General features: G+C 47.1%; 1 protein-coding gene across 2 annotated transcripts in view; it reads left to right on the top strand.

The window, feature by feature from the left end:
- Positions 1-17394, top strand: part of ITIH2 (inter-alpha-trypsin inhibitor heavy chain 2) — a 31243-nt gene extending 13849 nt beyond the window's left edge. For both annotated transcript variants that reach the window (XM_037388802.1, XM_037388803.1), the window contains 11 exons: positions 3369-3494; positions 4374-4555; positions 5650-5835; positions 6835-6974; positions 7533-7705; positions 10274-10408; positions 12578-12691; positions 14701-14899; positions 15588-15760; positions 16496-16607; positions 17025-17394. In XM_037388802.1, coding sequence (XP_037244699.1) covers positions 3369-3494; positions 4374-4555; positions 5650-5835; positions 6835-6974; positions 7533-7705; positions 10274-10408; positions 12578-12691; positions 14701-14899; positions 15588-15760; positions 16496-16607; positions 17025-17172 — 1688 coding nt within the window. In that variant the 3' untranslated portion in view covers positions 17173-17394. The remainder of the gene's footprint in view (positions 1-3368; positions 3495-4373; positions 4556-5649; positions 5836-6834; positions 6975-7532; positions 7706-10273; positions 10409-12577; positions 12692-14700; positions 14900-15587; positions 15761-16495; positions 16608-17024) is intronic.
- Positions 17395-19065: the final 1671 nt, after the last annotated feature.

Here is a 19065-nt window from a genome sequence, read left to right as displayed (position 1 = left end):
CATACAAATTAGGGATTTTCCCACGAAAAAGGTGGCAGGATCAACAGCCCAGCTGAAGTGCATCTATGCCAGTGCACACAGCATGGGCAATGAGCAGCAGGAGCTGGAAGCCGTTGTAAAGCAGGGAAACTGACATAGTTGCCATCATGAAAACACGGTGGGATGACTGGGACAGCTGGAGTGCTGCAGTGGGTGGCTGTAAACTCTTCAGAAGGGGTGGACAAGGAAGGCGAGGCGGTGGGGTAGCCCTGTGTGTTACGGAGGGTTTTGACGGTGTAGAGCCTAACGATGGTGACAACCGGCTTGAGTGTCTGTGGGTAAGAATCAGGGGGAAGGCCAACAAGGCAGAGATCATGCTTGGAGTCTGTTATAGGCCACCCAACCAGGATGAAGAGGCAGACAAAATATTCTATAAGCAGCTGGGAGAAGTGTCACAATCGCTAGTCCTTGTTCTCATAGAGGACTTCAGCTTACCCATTGTCCACTGGAAATACAACACAGTGGAAAGAGCTCAGGAGGTTCCTGGAATGCGTGGAAGAGACCTTCCTGACACAGCTGGTGAGGGAACTGGTGAGGGGAGGCACCTGCTGGACCTGTTGTTTGTGAACAGAGAAGGGCTGGTGGGTGATGTGAAGGCTGGAGGCTGTTTTGGGTGTAGTAATCATGAAATAATAGTTTTTGATTCTCAGAGAAGTAAGGAGGGGGGCCAGCAGAACTGCTCCCCTGGGCTTCCCGAGGGCAGACTTTGGCCTGTTGAGGAGCCTGGCTGGCAGAGTCCCTTGGGAGGCAGCCCTGAAGGGCCAAGGGGACCAGGAAGGCTGGACGTTCTTCAAGAAGGCAATCTTAAAGGCACAGAGCAGGCTGTCCCCATGTGCTGAAAGATGAACTGGTGGGGAGGACCGGCCTGGCTGAACAGAGAGCTTTGGCTGGAACTCATGAGAAAAAGGAGAGTTTATGACCTTTGGAAGAAGGGGCAGGTCTATGGGGCTGGATGTGATCCACCCAAGGGTGCTGAGGGAGATGGCGGCAGCGCTCACCGAGCCACTGCCCATCACTTACCAGCAGCCCCGGCTGACCGGGGCGGGCCCCGCTGACTGGAGGTCACCCAGTGTGACACCCGTCTGCAGGAAGGGCCGCAGGGAGGATCCCGGGAACCAGGGGCCCGGCAGCCCGACCCCGGTGCCGGGGAAGGTGATGGAGCCGGTCGGCCTGAGCGCCGGCACGTGGCACGGGCAGGACAGCCGGGGGATGGGGCCCAGCCAGCGCGGGGCTGTGCAAGGTGGGTCCTGCTGGGCGAACCGGGTCTCCTTCCGTGCCCGGGTGACCCGCGCACGGGATGGGGGAAAGGCTGTGGGTGCTGCTCCCCCGACCTTAGCGGAGCCTGTGAGACCGTTCCCCCAGCGCTCTCCTGGAGAAGCCGGCTGCTCCTGGCGTGGACGTGCTGTTCCCTGGGTAAAAGCTGCTGGACGGCCGGGCCCAGCGCGTGGTGGGGACCGGAGTGACATCCCGCTGGCGGCCGGGCACAGGGGCCGTTCCCCAGGGACCAGGGCTGGGGCCAGCCCTGCCGGGTACCCGCACGGCGCTCGGGGCGAGGGGATGGAGCGCGCCCTCAGCCCGCCTGCGGGTGACACCCGGCCGGGGGGCGCCGATGTGCCGGGGGCAGGGGGCTCTGAGGGGGCTGGGCAGGCCGGGCCGAGGGGCCGAGGCCAAGTGTGTGAGGGGCAGCGGGGCTGGGGGCAGGGGGCTGGGAACTGCCCGGGGGAAAGGGCCGGGGGGGCTGGGCACAGCCGCTGGGCAGGAGCCCCCAGCGTGCCCAGGTGGCCAAGGGGGCCAGCAGCGCCCTGGCTGCTGTCAGAAGGGCTGTGGCCGGCAGGACCGGGGCAGTGCCCATCACAGGTGGGGCTGCACCTTGGATCCCATGTTCAGTGTTGGACCCCTGGGGAAGGGTCTGGAGCACAAGGCTTATGAGGAGCAGCTGAGAGAACTCAGGGAGGGGGGTCAGCCTGGAGAAAAGGATGCTCAGGGGAGACCTTGTCACTCTCTACAGCTGCCTGAGAGGAGGCTGCAGCAATGTGGGGGTCGGTCTCCGCTCCCAAGTAACAAGCAATAACATGAGAGGAAACGGCCTCAAGTTGCGCCAGGGGACGTTTAGTCTGGATATGAGGAAAACTTTCTTCATGGAAGGGGTTGTCAAGCATTGGAACAGGCTGCCCAGGGAGGTGGTGGAGTCACCATCCCTGGAGGTATTTAAAAGACGTGTAGATGTGATGCTTAGGGACGTGGTTTAGCAGTGGACTTGGCAGTGCCAGGTTAATGGTTGGACCCGACGATTCTATGATTCTATGATCTACTAAATGCTACCCTGGGCAAACTGTCCATCCTTTTTGTGCCTTATTCTTTGTTCCCTGTCTGATAAACAAGGACAGTTGCCTTCTTCTGTATTATAGCCCTTTGGAGACTGCATTTGTTAATGTTTAAGCTATTTATACAGGAGGGGCTCACAATCATTTTAATCTATTGCTCTCTGAGGTGCAGTTCTGGTTTAGTTGTTCAGTTATTTGCATGCTGATAGTGTGTAGAGGCTCTCCCCAATGTCAGAGCCTTCTGGTGCTGTAGCACCTTCATTTCCAGAAGCTTTCACTAGCAACAGGTAAGGTAGAATCAACATGACTTTACAGACTCGTTCAAGGTAATCAGTGTGCTGGGACTAGGAAACCATGCTGGATATACGAGTGCCTCATAAGCCTGACTTTGTTACCCCAAAAGAATTGGCAGATAAGATGAAACACCTGCTCCAATCCAGCAAAACCAGTCTGCAATGCAGCATTTTATTACCCTGTCTCTGGAGCTGCTGGTATTTTTTCTTTCTTGACAAAGAAAATACCTATTTTCTGACTGTTTAGTCTTCCTGTTCCTGTTCCTCTCATACTAATTTCTTATTCTCTTCCTTCTGTGCAGCAAGCCAAACCTCTAGATAGGCTCAGTAAACATACACCTCTTCTTTTCCAATCAGGATACCCAAGGAACAGGCTGATGCCAGAAAAGAAAGTTTCTTCATGCTCTCATTCAGTCATCTGCCTGCAAACACACTGCTTCTTCCCACAGCAAATAGTTCCCAACACCACAAATGGTTCCACTGGAATTAGTGAGGGGGAATGGAGGGGCCACATGAAGATGACAGCCTGGGTTGAAAAAGGGAACCAGATTGCAAGCATGTCTGCTGTAAGCATCACAGAGGAGGGGGTTTGCTGCCTTCATCTCAGGTCTTGTTCATGCTGATTAATCCCACTAGAATCACAGAACTGATCTGGATTTGACAAGAGACCCAAGAAGAATCAAACTTGTTTTCTTCATTGTGTCTTTGACAGGCACAAATATTAATGAAGCTCTCCTCCGAGCCACGTTCATCCTGAATGAAGCTCAAAACTTAGGCATGTTGGACCCTAACTCAGTCTCCATGATTGTATTGGTGTCTGATGGAGACCCGACAGTAGGTAAGGATCCTGCTTTAGGTGAAAAGAAAGGTCAGCAGGATTAGCCTGAGAAAAGCATGCAACATGTAGACAGTAAGTTAAAAAAATTCTGTTCCACTTTCTTCCAATGCCTGTGCTCTTGTTTGCCAAGTGTTATAGGTGCCGTGGGTTTTTTTGCACAGAAGATTTCAAAAGGTGAGCAGATTAGGTTATGCAAGTTATGTGCTTCTTTCAATTACAGAGATGCACAAGTCTGGGAGGACAGGTAATCACAACAATCATAGAAAAAATTTCCTCTTCCAATGACCTTAGCCCGCACAGATCTATGCAGTCCAGAGTGTTACATCAAAATCAGAAAAATAAAGTAGAAATCAAATTAATTTGGGTTGGTTTTGGTACAGGTCAAAATCAATCACTTACTGCAAGATGTCATCCCAGAAGAGGCTGACATTAACAGTAAGTCTGAAAAAAACATCAGTCCCAGTGGTGGCAGGGAACATTTTAAGTACAAGGAAAAAAGTAAAACCTTTATGGAGATGTCTTAGTCCACAGAGAGCTTGAAGCAGTAATTCTGGGAGAAATCCAGATGTGTTACAATCACAAACTCCCCAGGAAGTTAACAAAAGCCCTGAACGTACAAAGAACATGCATCAGTTCAAAGGAATAGTCTTCAGTGGAAACAATTTGTTAATCTCCACCCAAGAGAAGCTCAAATGTCCCTGTAGGCACTGCAAAATGGAGATCTGGCATTCTGAGATGGAAATCATAGACAATCTGAGTTGTCTAGGTTTCCCTTATATGAAGACAGAACCAGAGATACTAAGAGAACATGAATGTGCTTACCTTGATGGAGGTTTCCTCCACTGCTCAGATGGATATCACCCTTTGTGTGTCTCTAAGGTGAGCTAAAGCTGACAACGATCCAGAAGAACGTGAAGCAGAGCATAAAGGACGAATTCTCTCTCTTCTGCCTCGGGATTGGGTTTGACGTAGATTATGATTTCCTGCAGAGGATTGCAACTGACAACCGTGGCATGGCCCAGAGGATTTTTGGAAATCAGGAGACTTCTGCCCAAATGAAGGTGTGGTTCTGGTCCATTGCCTCTGAAACCCTTTAGTTCTGTTCTCGGCTGTGGAGCTGGGTAACTCCACTAGCAAGAGTAGAGTTACTGTAGGTTCACGGGGGGAGGTCACAAAAAGCATTGTTTCTTCTGCTGGAGAGTCCTGCAAGAGGTCATGTATTAACTTAGGTGCTCCTAGTTACAATTTTTGTGGTATCTATAATACATACTTTATTGTTCTATTTAGGGTTAATACCCTATAAAGCAGTCCTAACCATAAAAAAAAAAATTCTGAACTAAAATTAAGGCCTGGATTTTACGTTAGGCCACTTCAGCACTAACAAGAGGCCTAAATATAAATACTAGATGACAATCCAAACTTTGCCAGTGTAAGAAAAAGGTCAATTCTAGGAGGCTCTGGCTCCAAATCTGTAAGCAGCAATTGCTGATGAACAAACATCCTTTTTCTGTTTCTATTCACTGGTTTCATCACCTATGCAGCTTCTTTCCCAACACAGCTGTAAGGGCACACACAGGTGTGCCAGGACACACTACATGGTACGCTGCCAAACAGCAGCTCTGAGAGTGCAGCCCCCAGCATGAGGCAGCCTCCGTCCGTAGCACTGTATGGGTACCCATTTTCCCTCTCTGGTCCCATATGCTAAATCCAGCAGTGCACACATTCCAGTTCACATCAGCCAGGTATAACAGGGTCAGAAAAGGGTAGAGTGAGAGAGAGGTCTAGTTTTTTGCAAGAATTAGGTGGGAAGCAGCTGTGTGTCTTACGCAGTAGCCAAGAGCTGATCAACCTGATAATAGATTCAGGCCCAGACACACTTGTGCTCAAGCCTTTTAGGTCTAGGAAGAGCATAGTCCATGGGCTTTTGACCATCTTTTGACTTCCACAAGCCTTGGACCAGACCAGATCTTCTTGCTGTATCCCCTCCCAAGTATACTGAGGTCTAAGTATAAAGAATTCTCTGGGACAAAGGGAGCTCCACTTGCCCATTAGGGCTCCAGGTTTTGTCACCTGATGTCCTTTCAGTAAGAGTGGCATATGTGGGAGGGTTGCTTCAGGTAGAAACAACTCAGTCCTCTGTCTCCTTCTGTCTCAGAATTTCTACAACCAGGTCTCCACCCCACTTTTGAAGAAGATTCAGTTCAACTACCCCCAGGAGTCAGTGTCAGACGTCACCCAGAGCAGCTTCCACAACTACTTTGGTGGCTCAGAGATAGTAGTGGCTGGGAAGGTCGACACAGATAACCTGCAACACTTGGAAAGCATCGTCACAGCAACAGCAGTGAGTGAAGGTGTCCCTGGGATACCTGTTCCTGGGGTTTGGTCTGGTTCGCTCACTCATGTGTACAGTCTCCTTGCTTGAGGTTACTGCCAGCAGTGTTTTGTCTGCTTGCGTTCCACATGGAAGTGTGGGGTAACTCATGGAGGGGGTTGTACAACAATGTTTCACAATATCTTCAGGTACAGCCATGAATAGTCACTACCTGCATCCTGCCAGAGGACCTTCCTTCTAATAAGGTACCATACAAAATTCAGTTGCAAACCAGACTAAGACTATGGAGTCCTCCTTCAGGCTTTGTGAAGATGCAGGGGGAGATCTCCTAAGGTAGCTCCTTTCATGGCTGAACTTCCCACTCTTGGGGGCATTCAAGCTGGTGGATCTACACTAGCACTGTCCTTTTATGCCCTGTCTTGCGGCATGTGTGAGGAGACTTTCCCACGTTTTCAGGGATGCTCTTCTAGATAGAGTGGGATAGGGTGGGAATACTACCTCCAGATCCTTCTTTCTGTGGAGGAACCATAATATCTGCACTCTTACAGGGCTTAGGAGCTGCCATTTGTCAGTTGCTGGAAAAAATCAAGCATGTTCAGTACTCTTCCCTACCAAAACACAGTGCAGCTCAAGGGTCTGGGTGAGAAAGTAGAATTTGGTTCCTGTTGCTCAGTAGGAATTGGATGTGAAAAAGCCTGAAGGGAGGATAGCAGAGCTCTGTTAACAGCCTCCTGTTTTGGCACATGGTAGCACTCTCTTTGGCTAGTGCTGACAGCTCCTTTACCTATTTTAATCCACTGTCACAAAAGTGTCTGTAGAAGATTCTCTTGTTACAGCTCCCACACCCATGGCAGTCAGGCCAATGGTGCTGGGACTTTTTGATCTAGAAGTGACCATGGGCAGAGCCAGAGTGGGTTCTTAATGCCAGCCATGCTAAGAGGGGAACTCAAAGCAACTCCATTCTCCTGGCTCACCCTTTGTTATCTTTCTCTCTCCTTGATTGCATAGGCAAACGCAGAGCTCGTAATGGAAACCCTGCGAGATGTTGAAGAACTAGATGGTTTCATGAAGAAAGACAAGTATGCAGATCCCGAATTCACTAGGAAGCTGTGGGCCTATCTGACTGTCAACCAGATGCTGGCAGAGAGGTGAGGAGAAACGTGGTCTGTGATGAGAGGGAAGAGAATCTTGAGAGCAATCTGCTTCTCTATGAGACCACAGCCATGAGGCAGCCCTCAGGGTTCTGAATGGCTAGGCGATACCTTCTGAAAGGTAGGTGATCTCTTCAGCCACATTCCTCCTATTTTTAGCATTCACAGATACCAGGGGATAGAGTTTGGGAGCAGTTAATTAGAGGGATAAGAGTCAAACAGACCTGGCTGTGAGGCTGAGCGGATGAAATGAATGGGAGATTTGCCTTTCAGAGCCTGAGTAAAAGATATGGAGTAGTTCAGGGTGAATCCCCTCTGAAGCAGAAAGAGGTCTCCTCCTGAGACTGGAAAATGGACTGAGCTTCTTTGAGTCCAGGCCAAAGCCCATAGAAGCCAAAAATATTCTTCTTATGGAGTATGCATTCACACAGGCCTTCAGACTTTCCTTCTTGCAACACCTGCCAGCTTGGCTCTATGACCACCCTGTGGACCAATTGTCATGGCAGCTGCCCTGTAGAGCTGCTAACCATGACACTTGTTTCATTTTCCACCCAGAAACACAGCCCCCACTGCTGCTTTGAAGAGGAACATCACCAAATCCATCCTACAGATGTCCCTTGACCATCATATTGTTACCCCCTTCACAGCCATGCTGATAGAGAATGCTGAAAAAGATGAGATAATGCTAGCAGACCAGCCCAAAGACCCCAGAAGGGGCTGCTGCCCAGGTCAGTGTCTCAGTCTGTCTGTTACTCTACCTCTCGTTTTGGCTTTGTTCTTCTTGTACTTGAAGAACAACTGTGTTCATTGTTCACTCCAGACGTTTGTGTTTATAGGATAGCTTGTATTTTCAGCAAAAGCTGACCAAATCTTCAGCCAGTTCGAGAGCATCCTGTTACAACAAATGCTCTTTGGAGCCGTTGGCTTCAGTGGGGACTGAATGTGCCAACATTGCAATGACAAGGTTTCCAGTAAGCCTACAATGTCACAGATTGAACATCATCTTACTGGGAGAGATATGTCTAGTTCCCTGACTTGAAGCTGTAGTATTGACTATACTGTATTTTATTACCACTTTTAAGCCTTGGAAGCTTCCTGAGATTGTTATCAGTCAGCCTTGAGCCCACATGGAATTGGAATTACTGTAACAACAGTCCTTCATTAATTAAACTTCCACATTTAAATCCATTACTTCAATATGCGTTCCAAGGTCCCTGTTACAGCAACCTTATGTCCAACCAAATGAGGTGAGGTTGGCTTGTTCTGGCATTGTTTGGTAGAGTCAGTCTCAAAGCAATAGCTGTTCACATCTGTGGGTGTCTAGCATATCCAAAGTCATCCCTGCTCAGCCATGTGCTTCGAATGAAACTTGACAGCAGCTATTTTGTGCCCTTACCAGTCAGTGATTTGAAAAAGCACAACTGTTGCTGTCAGGAAAACACTGCCAGTGCAATGCAATGGAAGCACTGAAAGTAAAAGATCAACTCCTTGAACAACTGAGTCTGGTGATTTAAAACCTATTAATAAAAGGGAGAGTTTACAATTGGTTGTGAAGGAAAAAAAGCAGACTACATTACACCAACAGACATCATCTATCTGGCATTTCACACCGGAAGTGACTGTGACTTTGCTGAAACTCCAAGCACATGTCCTGCATGCTCAGTTCTCATGCTCCTGGATAACTCTAAAAATGTCCTGATGCTGGCTCAATGAAAAGGGTCCTTATGTCTGCCAGTTGTTAATTTTAGGTTAATTTATTCTTCTTCTCATTTTTAAAGTCTGCAGCTGCAACCCAAAGAGAAATTAAATAGCTGTTATTTATACCACATACTACAACTCATAACTGCCAAACAGTTCAGTGCAGAAATAGCATATATTGCATTCATGTGTAATGAATTCATTATACATGGCACCAGCTGGCTAATTCAGACCATAATTATCTTGATTTAGATGATGTAGAGGATTTAAATTATTTTAATATATGTTCTCGTGACTTTGTGTTTGATGGCATAGCCAAAACTTAACAGCACTGAAATTGGGGTCAAGGCACCTATGGATTTCAGGGACAGTGGGACATGACTCTTGAACCTTAGCAGAGGACAGAGTTTGTAAAAATAATATCAAAGTAAATCTCTGCTTAGGATTGCACAACATGTGGGCTGTACCAAAAAGTTTGTATATACAAGGTTTGGAGTGGGTAACCTGAAACAGGTTTTTCTTATACTGCTCCCATCAGAGCTGCACCATCTGTGTTCCTAGACAGAGATCGTCACTTCCACTGGAATCACTTTTCAAAGGATTGATTAATCGCTCTTTTATCATTACAAACTTACTGCAAAACTGAACTGAGCATGGGAGAGATTCTTCACGCATAATGGTCTGAGAAATTAATATGACCTGGAAACTCAGAAGTCTCTGTGCAGTTTTTAAGTTCCTGTGTTATCTGCACCAACTTCACACATAACTGAGCTAATAGTAATAACACTGCCTGAGTAAAAACAGCCTGTGGTTTCAATTAGGGGTTCAAGAAAGAAGATGCTGACAGAGATTTAGAAGATCTAGCTGTGCAATCTTCTGTCCTACTGTTCTCCCCCAGCTCCTTTTTCCCCTTACTCCTCTTCAGAGCAGGGCCAGCAGATGTGAATGTGTCCTGCTTCAGCTTTTGTAATTTTCAGCCCAACATATTAAAACAAACCAAATTTCATGGGTCATATAAGATCATATTGCTTTATGAACTAAGTGGGAGAGAGAGAACCCATGTTACTTTCTGCTACTCTATCATGGCAAAGGCAGAGAGACCTCTAGCAGAAGGAGACATGTTAAGGGATGTTGTATTAAATGCTTGCACTTATTTGCAACCTTTATTCATGTGGGTCATCCTAGGCCATGCAGGAAGAGTCCTACCTTTTCTCAGGCACTTCAAACTCGGGACCCAAGTCAACAAGGCTTTTGCCACATGTTAAATTTTTAAAATTCAGTTCTTTATTTGACAAAACACTTAAGCCCTTGCATTGGGGGCTTTGCTAAAATAGGGCCCATTCACATGAATAGGAGTTAAAAAGTCAGGCTCCATTTTATGGTTACTTCACCTGTCATATTCCTCTCCATATTCCATACTCCATATGGAGTAAATACATCCTAACTTCATTATAAAAATCTGTCTGTTACAAACAGTGTTGCATCTGCTTTACATTGATATAGCAAAATCAGGTTCTGATCTACTGCATTACTTGAAAAGTTGCACCATTAAATATGTCAGCACTAACAAAAAAACAATTATGACTGTCATTTAACAGGTACTCTAGGATTAACTCCAAATGCACCTAATAATAACAAAGGTATCCCAGCCTGGGCCAATGTCACAGCTGTACCAGTCAGCTTCATGCCGGAGCAAAGGAGTCCTCCTGTGTCCTCTCTGAGCATAAACAGAGGTAAAAGCTGCAGTATTTCTCTGCAAAGAAACACCAGACAGCAACACTCCTCACTTAATAAACAAAGGTGATTCAAGCCAAGTTATTGGGCACATTGGCATTTTCAGCTTCTGTGACAAGATGCTAATGGTGGTGGTCTTTCAGTTGTCCTTATTTTTCTTGTTGAGTTTTCTGAATTGTCGTAAAAGATGCATCTTCATTTAGGGGCTAATCCACAAGAGAATAAATCAATTGCTGTGACTAGCTGATGAAGCTACTTCACTGCTGTTGCAGAGAACACCAGTGTGAAAGGTCCTCAGCACAGTCTCTGTCAAAGGTCTGAGCAGGACACAATCACGTACATCTCAAATCACAGACACCTAGGTTCAGTTTTTGCAAATCCATCTAGCACCCAAAGGTCAAGCTTTCCTTCATAAAATACTGCATTGTTTTGACTTTGAATGGATGAATGTGTAAAAATATCCTCTACCTTACAAGCACGAGACTAGTTTAGATCCTAATAGGATCCCAGTGACCCCACCTTCTGCTGCACGCTTCCCTGAGGCTGTTCCCTAAGCTTGCATTCAGCTTCTCCACAGTAGCAAAGCTAATGTCAGGTTACTGCCATTATAAATGACAGATTAATGTCCTGTGGTAGATAAAAAACTCTGAATGCGCTAATGACTGATGGATCCTCTTAATTCTTGGGCCTTTGCCAGAGTTCAGTGCCTACTTAAACAAACCAGCTGTGAGAACCATTGCCTATAAAAGCAGTATAGCTACAGTAACTCCGGGGGTGTGCCTGTGTGCAGATGAGTGTATTTACACAGCTTTCAAACAAAGAGCTACCCTACTGCTTCTCAGCATAGCTCAAGGGTTAACCTAAGACTTTGGATAGTCAAGAAACTGCTTGGGAAAGAAGGTGAGCAAGGCAAAGTTACCTGTCCAACTTATACATTTATTTTACACAGAAAATTCTTTTTCTTCCTGGAAATGTTGATCAGAACAGGCTTTGTCATCAAGTTGGGGAAGATCAAGCAGTTGGTGAGAATCAGGAAAAATGATTGAGGGCTATATGCAAGAGACCAAATGTATTCAAAAGATTCAAAACATTCAAATGCACCTTCACCCCTTGGAGGGTACCTACCTACCCCACCGTTTCCTGTGAAGACATTCCTGGTCAGGGTCTAGGATTTGCCTAGCACACAGGAAGAGCTAAATATTTCCAAAAGATGAGGAACACCAGTGAATGAATGGAAGCTGGCCTGGCTATCCCCATAGGCAACACTAAGTACAAGTATGACTCTGCATGTTGACAGGGAGACGCCAACCACCACCAAACCAGCAAGAGCTGGGCAGTGCTTTGCACTTCAAGACAAGACTGGAGGCAGCTGCCTTCAGTGATAGCTGCAGGTGTTTGTCTCACTGGAGGCAATTTTTAAAGAACATATGACTTTCGGGGGCAGGGGGGGGGGGGGCGGGGGAGAGTCCCACCAGGGTGTTAAACACACTGTGAGAACAAGTCCTGGATTGTAGTCCTCAGGGGAGGTGGTAGGCAAGATGCATCTTTAGCCAACATCAGTATGGTGGATGGACTCAAAACACGTCTGAGATCTTCTTAGTTTGAGAGAATGATGTTCTAGGAGTGTGTCACTTCTAGAAATAGACAACAGCTGGGCATGAGGGGGTTTGGATATTAGTTTTGAACAGTTGTCACCCAAATTCTGCTTTCCGTGCCTTAGATCCTTTCCAGGATCTAGGCCTCAAAGGTGTGTCCCTGTCTGTCTGGTGTCCACATGGGTCCTTGGTCTCACCTGGAGGCTTACTTCCATCATGAAGAAATAAAGCTCATCTCCTAGAACTTCAGGTTGAGCCTATGGCACCCTAGTGTGCAGCTGACCAGTTAAACCAGTAGTTCACTGCACTTGATGCTGTCCTCAATCCAATAATGTCATGTCCATTCCTTAAACAGGGGAAATATATGAGGAGAAAGTGTCTGAGGGGCTTTTGCGAGGAGCATCTAAGAACTTCCTTGGCTACTGCAAGGGTGGAAAGGACTCTTGTCCTACTCTGAGGAGTCCCAAAAAGTCCTTCAAAATCCTCTGAGAAAGGTGTTTCAGGTTTTGTGTCCCTTACCTCCTGGGCAAGAACTGGCCTGCTTCTCACACTTGTTGCTTTTCTGTGTTTCAGTTGACAATGATCCACATTTCATCATACACCTGCCCAAGAGCCAAAGGAACATCTGTTTCAATATCAACTCAGAGCCTGGGAAGATCCTAAGCTTGGTTTCCGATCCTGGTACTGGTAAGGGAATAAAACTTGGTTTATTTTACAGCACTTTTCTTCTCTCCGGTCTGAAAGGTGTTCAGAGGGAGCAGAGGAAATGTCTACAGGGAGGACTGTGTGCTAACATGACTGTGGCCAGCAGTTTGAGTTATTGAGTAGTTATTCCCTTCCAGATCTGGAGTATTGTCTCCAGTTTGAGGCTTGCCAGTACAAGAAAGATGTTGACAAACTGGATCAAACTCAGTGGTGGCCACCAAGATGACTATGGGGCTGAGCACAGGACATAGAGGAAGAGGCTGAAACAGCTGGGTTCGGTCAATCTTAAGAAAAAAAGACCCATGGTTAATCCTGTTGCTGCTACAACCACCTAATCATAGAATCACAGAATCATTTAGGTCAGAAAAGACCTTTAAGGTCATTGAGTCAAACCATTAACCTGGCATTGCCGAGTCCACTGCTAAACCATGTCCCTAAGCATCACATCCACACATCCTGTAAACACCTCTAGGCATGGTGACTCCACCACCTCCCTGGGCAGCCTGTTCCAATGCTTGACCACCCTTTCCGTGAAGAAAGTTTTCCTCATAGCCAGACTAAACCTCCCCTGGAGCAACTTGAGGCTGTTTCCTCTTGTCCTGTCCTTTGTTACTTGGGAGAAGAGACCGACCCCCACCTCACTACAACCTCCTTTCAGGCAGTTGTAAGAAGCAATAATTGGAAGGTAAAGATGGAGCCTGACACATCTCCAAGATGCGTAGCTAAAGGACAAGAGGCAACAGAGATAAGTTACAACAGGTGAAATTCAGAGCAGGAGTGAGCTATTAGGAAAACCTTTTTCACTGTTGTCGTGGTTTACCCCTGGCTGGCAACCAAGCACCACCCAGCTGCTTGCTCACTCCCCCTCACCCAGAGGGATGGGAGGACGATTGGAAAGAAATGTAAAACTCAAGGGTTGAAATAAAAACAATGTAATAGGTAAAGCAAAAGCCACACACACAAGCAAAGCAAAGCAAGGAATTCATTCACCACTTCCCATGGGCAGGCAGGTGTTCAGCCAAACCCAGGACAGCCGGGCTGCAGCACATGTAAGGGTTACTCAGGAAGACAAACGCTATAATGCCAGATGTCCCCACCTTCCTTGTTCTTCCCCCAGTTTATAGACTCAGCATGGTGTCATATGGTATGGAATGCCTCTTTGGCTAGCTTGGGTCACCTGTCCTGGCTGTGTCCCCTCCCATTTTCTGTGCCCCTCCAGCCCTCTGGCTGGCAGGGCCCAAGGAACTGAAAAGTCCTTGATTTAGTATAAACATCACCCAGCAACAATTAACATCAGTGTGCTGTCAGCATTGTTCTCACATGAGAGCCAAAACACAGCACTGTACTAGCTGCTAAGAAGAAAATTAACTCTATCCCAGCTGAAACCAGGACAACTGTGAGGATGGGCCAGCACTGGGAAAGGAGCCAAGATAGGTGAGGAAATGTCCATGATAGGTTTTGAACTTGAAAAAGAAAGTGGAAGATAGGTACAAAGAGAAACACAATTGGAGGCACACCTGGTGGCGGGCTGTGTGTAACTGTAGTCCCAAAGGCATCAAAGGGGATCAGCCTGTTCTTCTCAGAGGGCTTTACCTATCAGCATTTCTTATCTTCTGGAATATATGTGATAAGCGATGGGCATTTGGAGGCAGGTTAATCTGGGCTGGAAATGTGGTACCATTCTGCCACTGCCCATTTGCCCCATGCTTTTCACAGGCGGCAAGGGACTGAATGGCTTCTGAATCACCTCATACTATCAGCAAGACCTAACATCAGTTCCCACCAGATTAATATGCTAGGAGGCAAACAGCAACATCAGGAGGTGATTTAATAAATTATTTTCTTCTCTTGGTTGGCAAGATGAGGAAAACAAGGGGGAGCAGAGGGGTTCCTGTTTGTGCTGATCCCATTGTGCTCCCTGCTGAGAACAGAACTCCAAGTCTCTAGGTGGTGATCCATTCAGGCAACATGTGCTTCTCTGCTATTCGCAGGAGTTGTGGTCAATGGCCAGCTCATTGGGGCCAAGAAAACAGAGAATAAGAAACTCAACACATACTTTGGCAAAATTGGTTTTTATTTCAAGGCCAAAGGTCTGAAAGTGGAGATCACCACAGAAACAATAACACTGAAAGATGGATCTTACGGCATCACGCTGACCTGGTCTGACACAGGGCACATCATCCGGAAACAGTAAGTTGCTGAGCATTTGTTGTTTGCCCTATGGAAATGGTTTGCAACACAGCACAGGACTGACCCAGCTATGGGTGGGATCCAGGTCACGGGGTGCCTGCATACGGGCACCTTATCTCAGTGTCTGAGCTCTCGTTATAGGTAATGAAATGAGGCAGCAGGGCCAACAGAGCGATTCAGCTGACCAGACACAAGTAGAAAGAGCTGAATTGCTCTCCCTACTGCTGACTGCATTAGCTAAGACCAGGATTCAGTTGCCTAAACACAAGCACCTAACATTGTTTGAGATACCTTCAGGGTTTCTGAACATGATGGGAAACATAACTTCTAACATCCAGGAGACCTTCACCTGCGGATTAACAGCTAGCAGCCACGTTGGGCACCCCACAGCACTAGACACCTGTTTAGGCAATGGTGTCACTTCCAAAATCTCCATTCATTTTAGCAAGAGCTGAAATGTGTAGGGCAAGATTTGGCTGCCTGAACACGGGTGTGAAATGTCTGTCTGATTTGGCACTGTCCTGCCAGACTCTGGGTACCACTCCCAAGGCTGTGGGTTTCTGGTGGATCCCCTGTCATATCTGCCAGCCCTGTGCAGGTGTTCTGGATGCAGGGAGCATCTCAAGAGGCCTGAGAGCTTATGTGTGGGTGGTGAAACTGAGCCCTTCCTTTGGTTCATCTCTGCTAGGCTTCTCGTATCCATGAAGAAAGAAAACAACGTTACTATCACTGTGGGCAAGGAGATGTCCTTCATGGTTTTACTGCACCGTGTGTGGAAGAACCATCCAGTAAATGTTGACTTCCTGGGAATCTACATTCCCCCTGAAAACCAGTTCTCTCCTGCAGCCCATGGGCTCATAGGTAAGGGCTGCGGGCCAGGCGGTGGGGATGGCGTGGCCCTGGGAAGGGGTTTTGCTAGATCTTTGAGTGAATTGGTTGGTATTTGTGTCCTGATGCGGAAGGTGTGAAAATTAATCAGATAGAAAATGGGGGAGAGTCCTGTAATGGCCTGGAAGCTCCGAGGACATTGTACAACATCCAATTATTCCTCCTCCCAGCTGGGGAGGGTGTTTTCAAAACAGGCCTGCCTAGACTTGGTGACGCTGTGACAGGGCTTTGCCGGCCTGGCTCATCTGCTGCAGGATGAAAACAAAAATACTGAAACCCCTCAAACCTTCTTTCTGTGAAGGTATCTGTGCTAGCATTTGTAATTCAGCTCTCCCCTGAATGGCAGCCCTTTTCTGGCAATGGTATAAAACAAAAGCAAGGGCTCAGTTCACAGGGAAAAACAGCCCTCCGAGCCCTGGACCCACCCAAGGTTCCTTTTAAGATGTGGGAATCTTGAGCAGCAGAGGTTGTTTTCCCAAATATGCCTCACAACTCCAGGCTGCTTTTTTAGCACCAGTTTGCTGGCTCAAAAGCAGAGCTTTTTACTTCCCAGTGTGAGTGATCTGATAGCACTGGAGACACAGTGCCCTGTGGTCCACGCAGGAGTGGTTTGCCTGCTGCAGCTAGTTTGATTTTCCAAGAGTGCCCGGCAGCAGCCTACATGAGCGCCTCAAAGGTTAGGATGCTTTAAACCTCCTCTTTGATCAGGTCAGTTTATGTCTGAACCAGAAGTGTATATCCACCACCAAAGACCTGGGCAAGCTCCAGAGAAACCACAAGCCACCATGGAAGTCAAAGGCAACAAGCTCACTGTTACCAGGTAGGAATAATGTGCTTTATCGCTCTCTTTTTCTAACTCTGACTTCTTTTTAACGACATCAATGATTGCAGGCTTATCTTGGGGGGAAAAAAATCCTTCTGTTTTCCCTCTGCTAATAATCTGGTTTTAGCAGTTGGCAAAACACAGGGGACAAGTTGAGCTCTTTCGTATTTGTGCACCAGCTGCTCTGCCCTTATAGCTGCCCAGCATCTGACCTTAGACAGGCCACGAAAAAGTGCCTGGGACCCCCACAAAAGGGCCCACGAGGTCATAGGATGGCAAAATTCATTGCATTTTGTCGTTGCTTCCACATCTCACCACTATGGCAAAAACCGGTGCCATGAGTGAGCAGGATTATCGATGTCTTCTTGCGTACTTGTCATGTGACTTTCATTTTGGGTGGCCACTTCCTCCCAGGGGACTGCAGAAGGACTACAGGACGGACCGCGTGCTCGGGACTGACGTGCAGTGCTGGTTTGTGCACAACAGCGGGAAAGGTTTCATAGACGGCCACTACAAAGATTACCTCGTCCCCCACCTATACAGTTTTATGAAGAAACCCTGAATGCTCTGACACGAAACCAGTTCATTATGGAAAATTCTTACCTGTCCTTCATGCCCAAACAACTCTTCCGAACAGTAGCTGCCAGCCTTTCAAGCCAGATCAACCAAAGGTGACTTCACCACCATTTGCTTTATAAATGATCAGTGTTTCAAAGCAACGTAACTCCTTTTTCTGTTAAAAATAAAATCTGTAATAAAAGGACATGCTGGGCTGTAGTAGGTATCTTGCTGTGTCTGACTTAATGGATAGTAAACTCCCTTAATAATTTACTTTTGTAGTATACATTTCATAGTAGACCTGGAACAGCAGCGCGGCTCCTGCAGTGTGGGCAGCACACACGACCATGATCAATACTTACACCTTTGCTTTTTCAGGCTGTCGGGAAAATAAGTTCATACACTGCTGGTCTGGGGCAAAAGGAGGATGTGCATTAGATGTAAAGGAAATTTAACAGAAAAGGAACACGTGCTCTGCAATGGGTATCATGAGGAGACTCCAGTCTTTTAAGGATGGGTTAACCACTGGTGAGGAATGTCCTCGAGGTAACTGATAGTGCAGGAAAATTAGTTCCAGGAGTCTGAGACAACCTCCAGTCTATTTTTTGTGAAAATATCAACATCACATTAGAGTTCACACACAGATACAAATCTGGGAAAGCACAAAACATTCAGACTATACAGACATTGCCATCAGTACCCAAAGCTTCCCTTCCAGTGGGATTAGCTTCCAAAAGCTGCCTTACTCTTCAGGAGTATTCACCAAAGAACCAGACCGGCAGTGAAACAAATATGCACGTGTGTGTACCTAGAGCCAGAATCAAAACCCTGCTTTCTGGCGACCTTAGAAAAAAAAAATGTTGGCCAGATTCTTCTCAGCAGCCCTGATCGAGGGAGGGCACCCAAGTAATCTACTTGCCATTCTGAACTTCAGTTTCCTTCACATACAAACTAAAGGCTGGTACCTGATCTTTCTTGCAGCCACGGTGTCAGGAGTGAGATGATCAGTATGTTTTAAGTGTCTCTTCAGAGTAACTCTTGGAAGTGTAAGCAGCTTCCCCACAAACCATTCATTGCTTCTTCGAACTCATTTATTAGCTTTGGCCTCCACAACACCCTGCAGCAGTGAGTTCCCCAGTTTAACCAGGCTCTGTCAGGGGAGGAAAACCCCATTGAGCGCGTTTTTAAATCCCCAAATCAGTAATTCCATGGTGTTTCCTAGCTTGTATGTGAATACAAGCAGAGAATAATCATTCTCTGGTCTTTTCCACACAATTTATAACTCCACGTCTATTACATTCACTTTAATTTTTCAGGCTTCCGGATGTTGTCTAATTATTTTGAGTAATACAGATGTCCTTTCACTTACCCCCATGACTCTCCTACATGCCTCTTCTCACCCAATACCTTCTCTTTGAGAAAGAACATAACTGTTCATATAACCCAGGCCGTGCAAAGAGCCTGAATTTGCAGACAAGTGTCTTCTGCCTCCAGTTCCCTTCCTCGTAATTCTCCATTCTTTAGATACTGCATTACTGCTTGACTCTGCCTTGCATTTACGTCTGGGATCCCTGGAAAACCATTTGATATCCCGTGTGAGGTTCTTCCGGGCTGCTCCAGGCAGCGGCCGTTTCACCAAACCTCTGCAGTCTTCCAGTTCTCCTGCAGGGGTCCCCTGGAAACCACAAACCAACACGGCGGTGACCCTCTGAGGCACGGAAAGGGACGAGGAACAGCGACTTTTGCCTCTAGCGACCCTGAACTCTGAAACTGCAGCAAAGCTGATGTGCACAGCACGACGGCATCCTGCCCCCCTCCAGCCTCACTTCAGCCCGCAGCTGAGATCTCTGCTGAGGGGTATGAGGGCTGTTGGTCTCCATCCCACCAGAGACAGCCA

This window comes from Falco rusticolus, chromosome 5 (assembly GCF_015220075.1).
Source record: "Falco rusticolus isolate bFalRus1 chromosome 5, bFalRus1.pri, whole genome shotgun sequence".
Lineage (NCBI taxonomy): Eukaryota > Metazoa > Chordata > Aves > Falconiformes > Falconidae > Falco > Falco rusticolus.
Note: the sequence above shows the minus strand (reverse complement) of the source record. Positions and strands in the feature narration are given on the sequence as shown.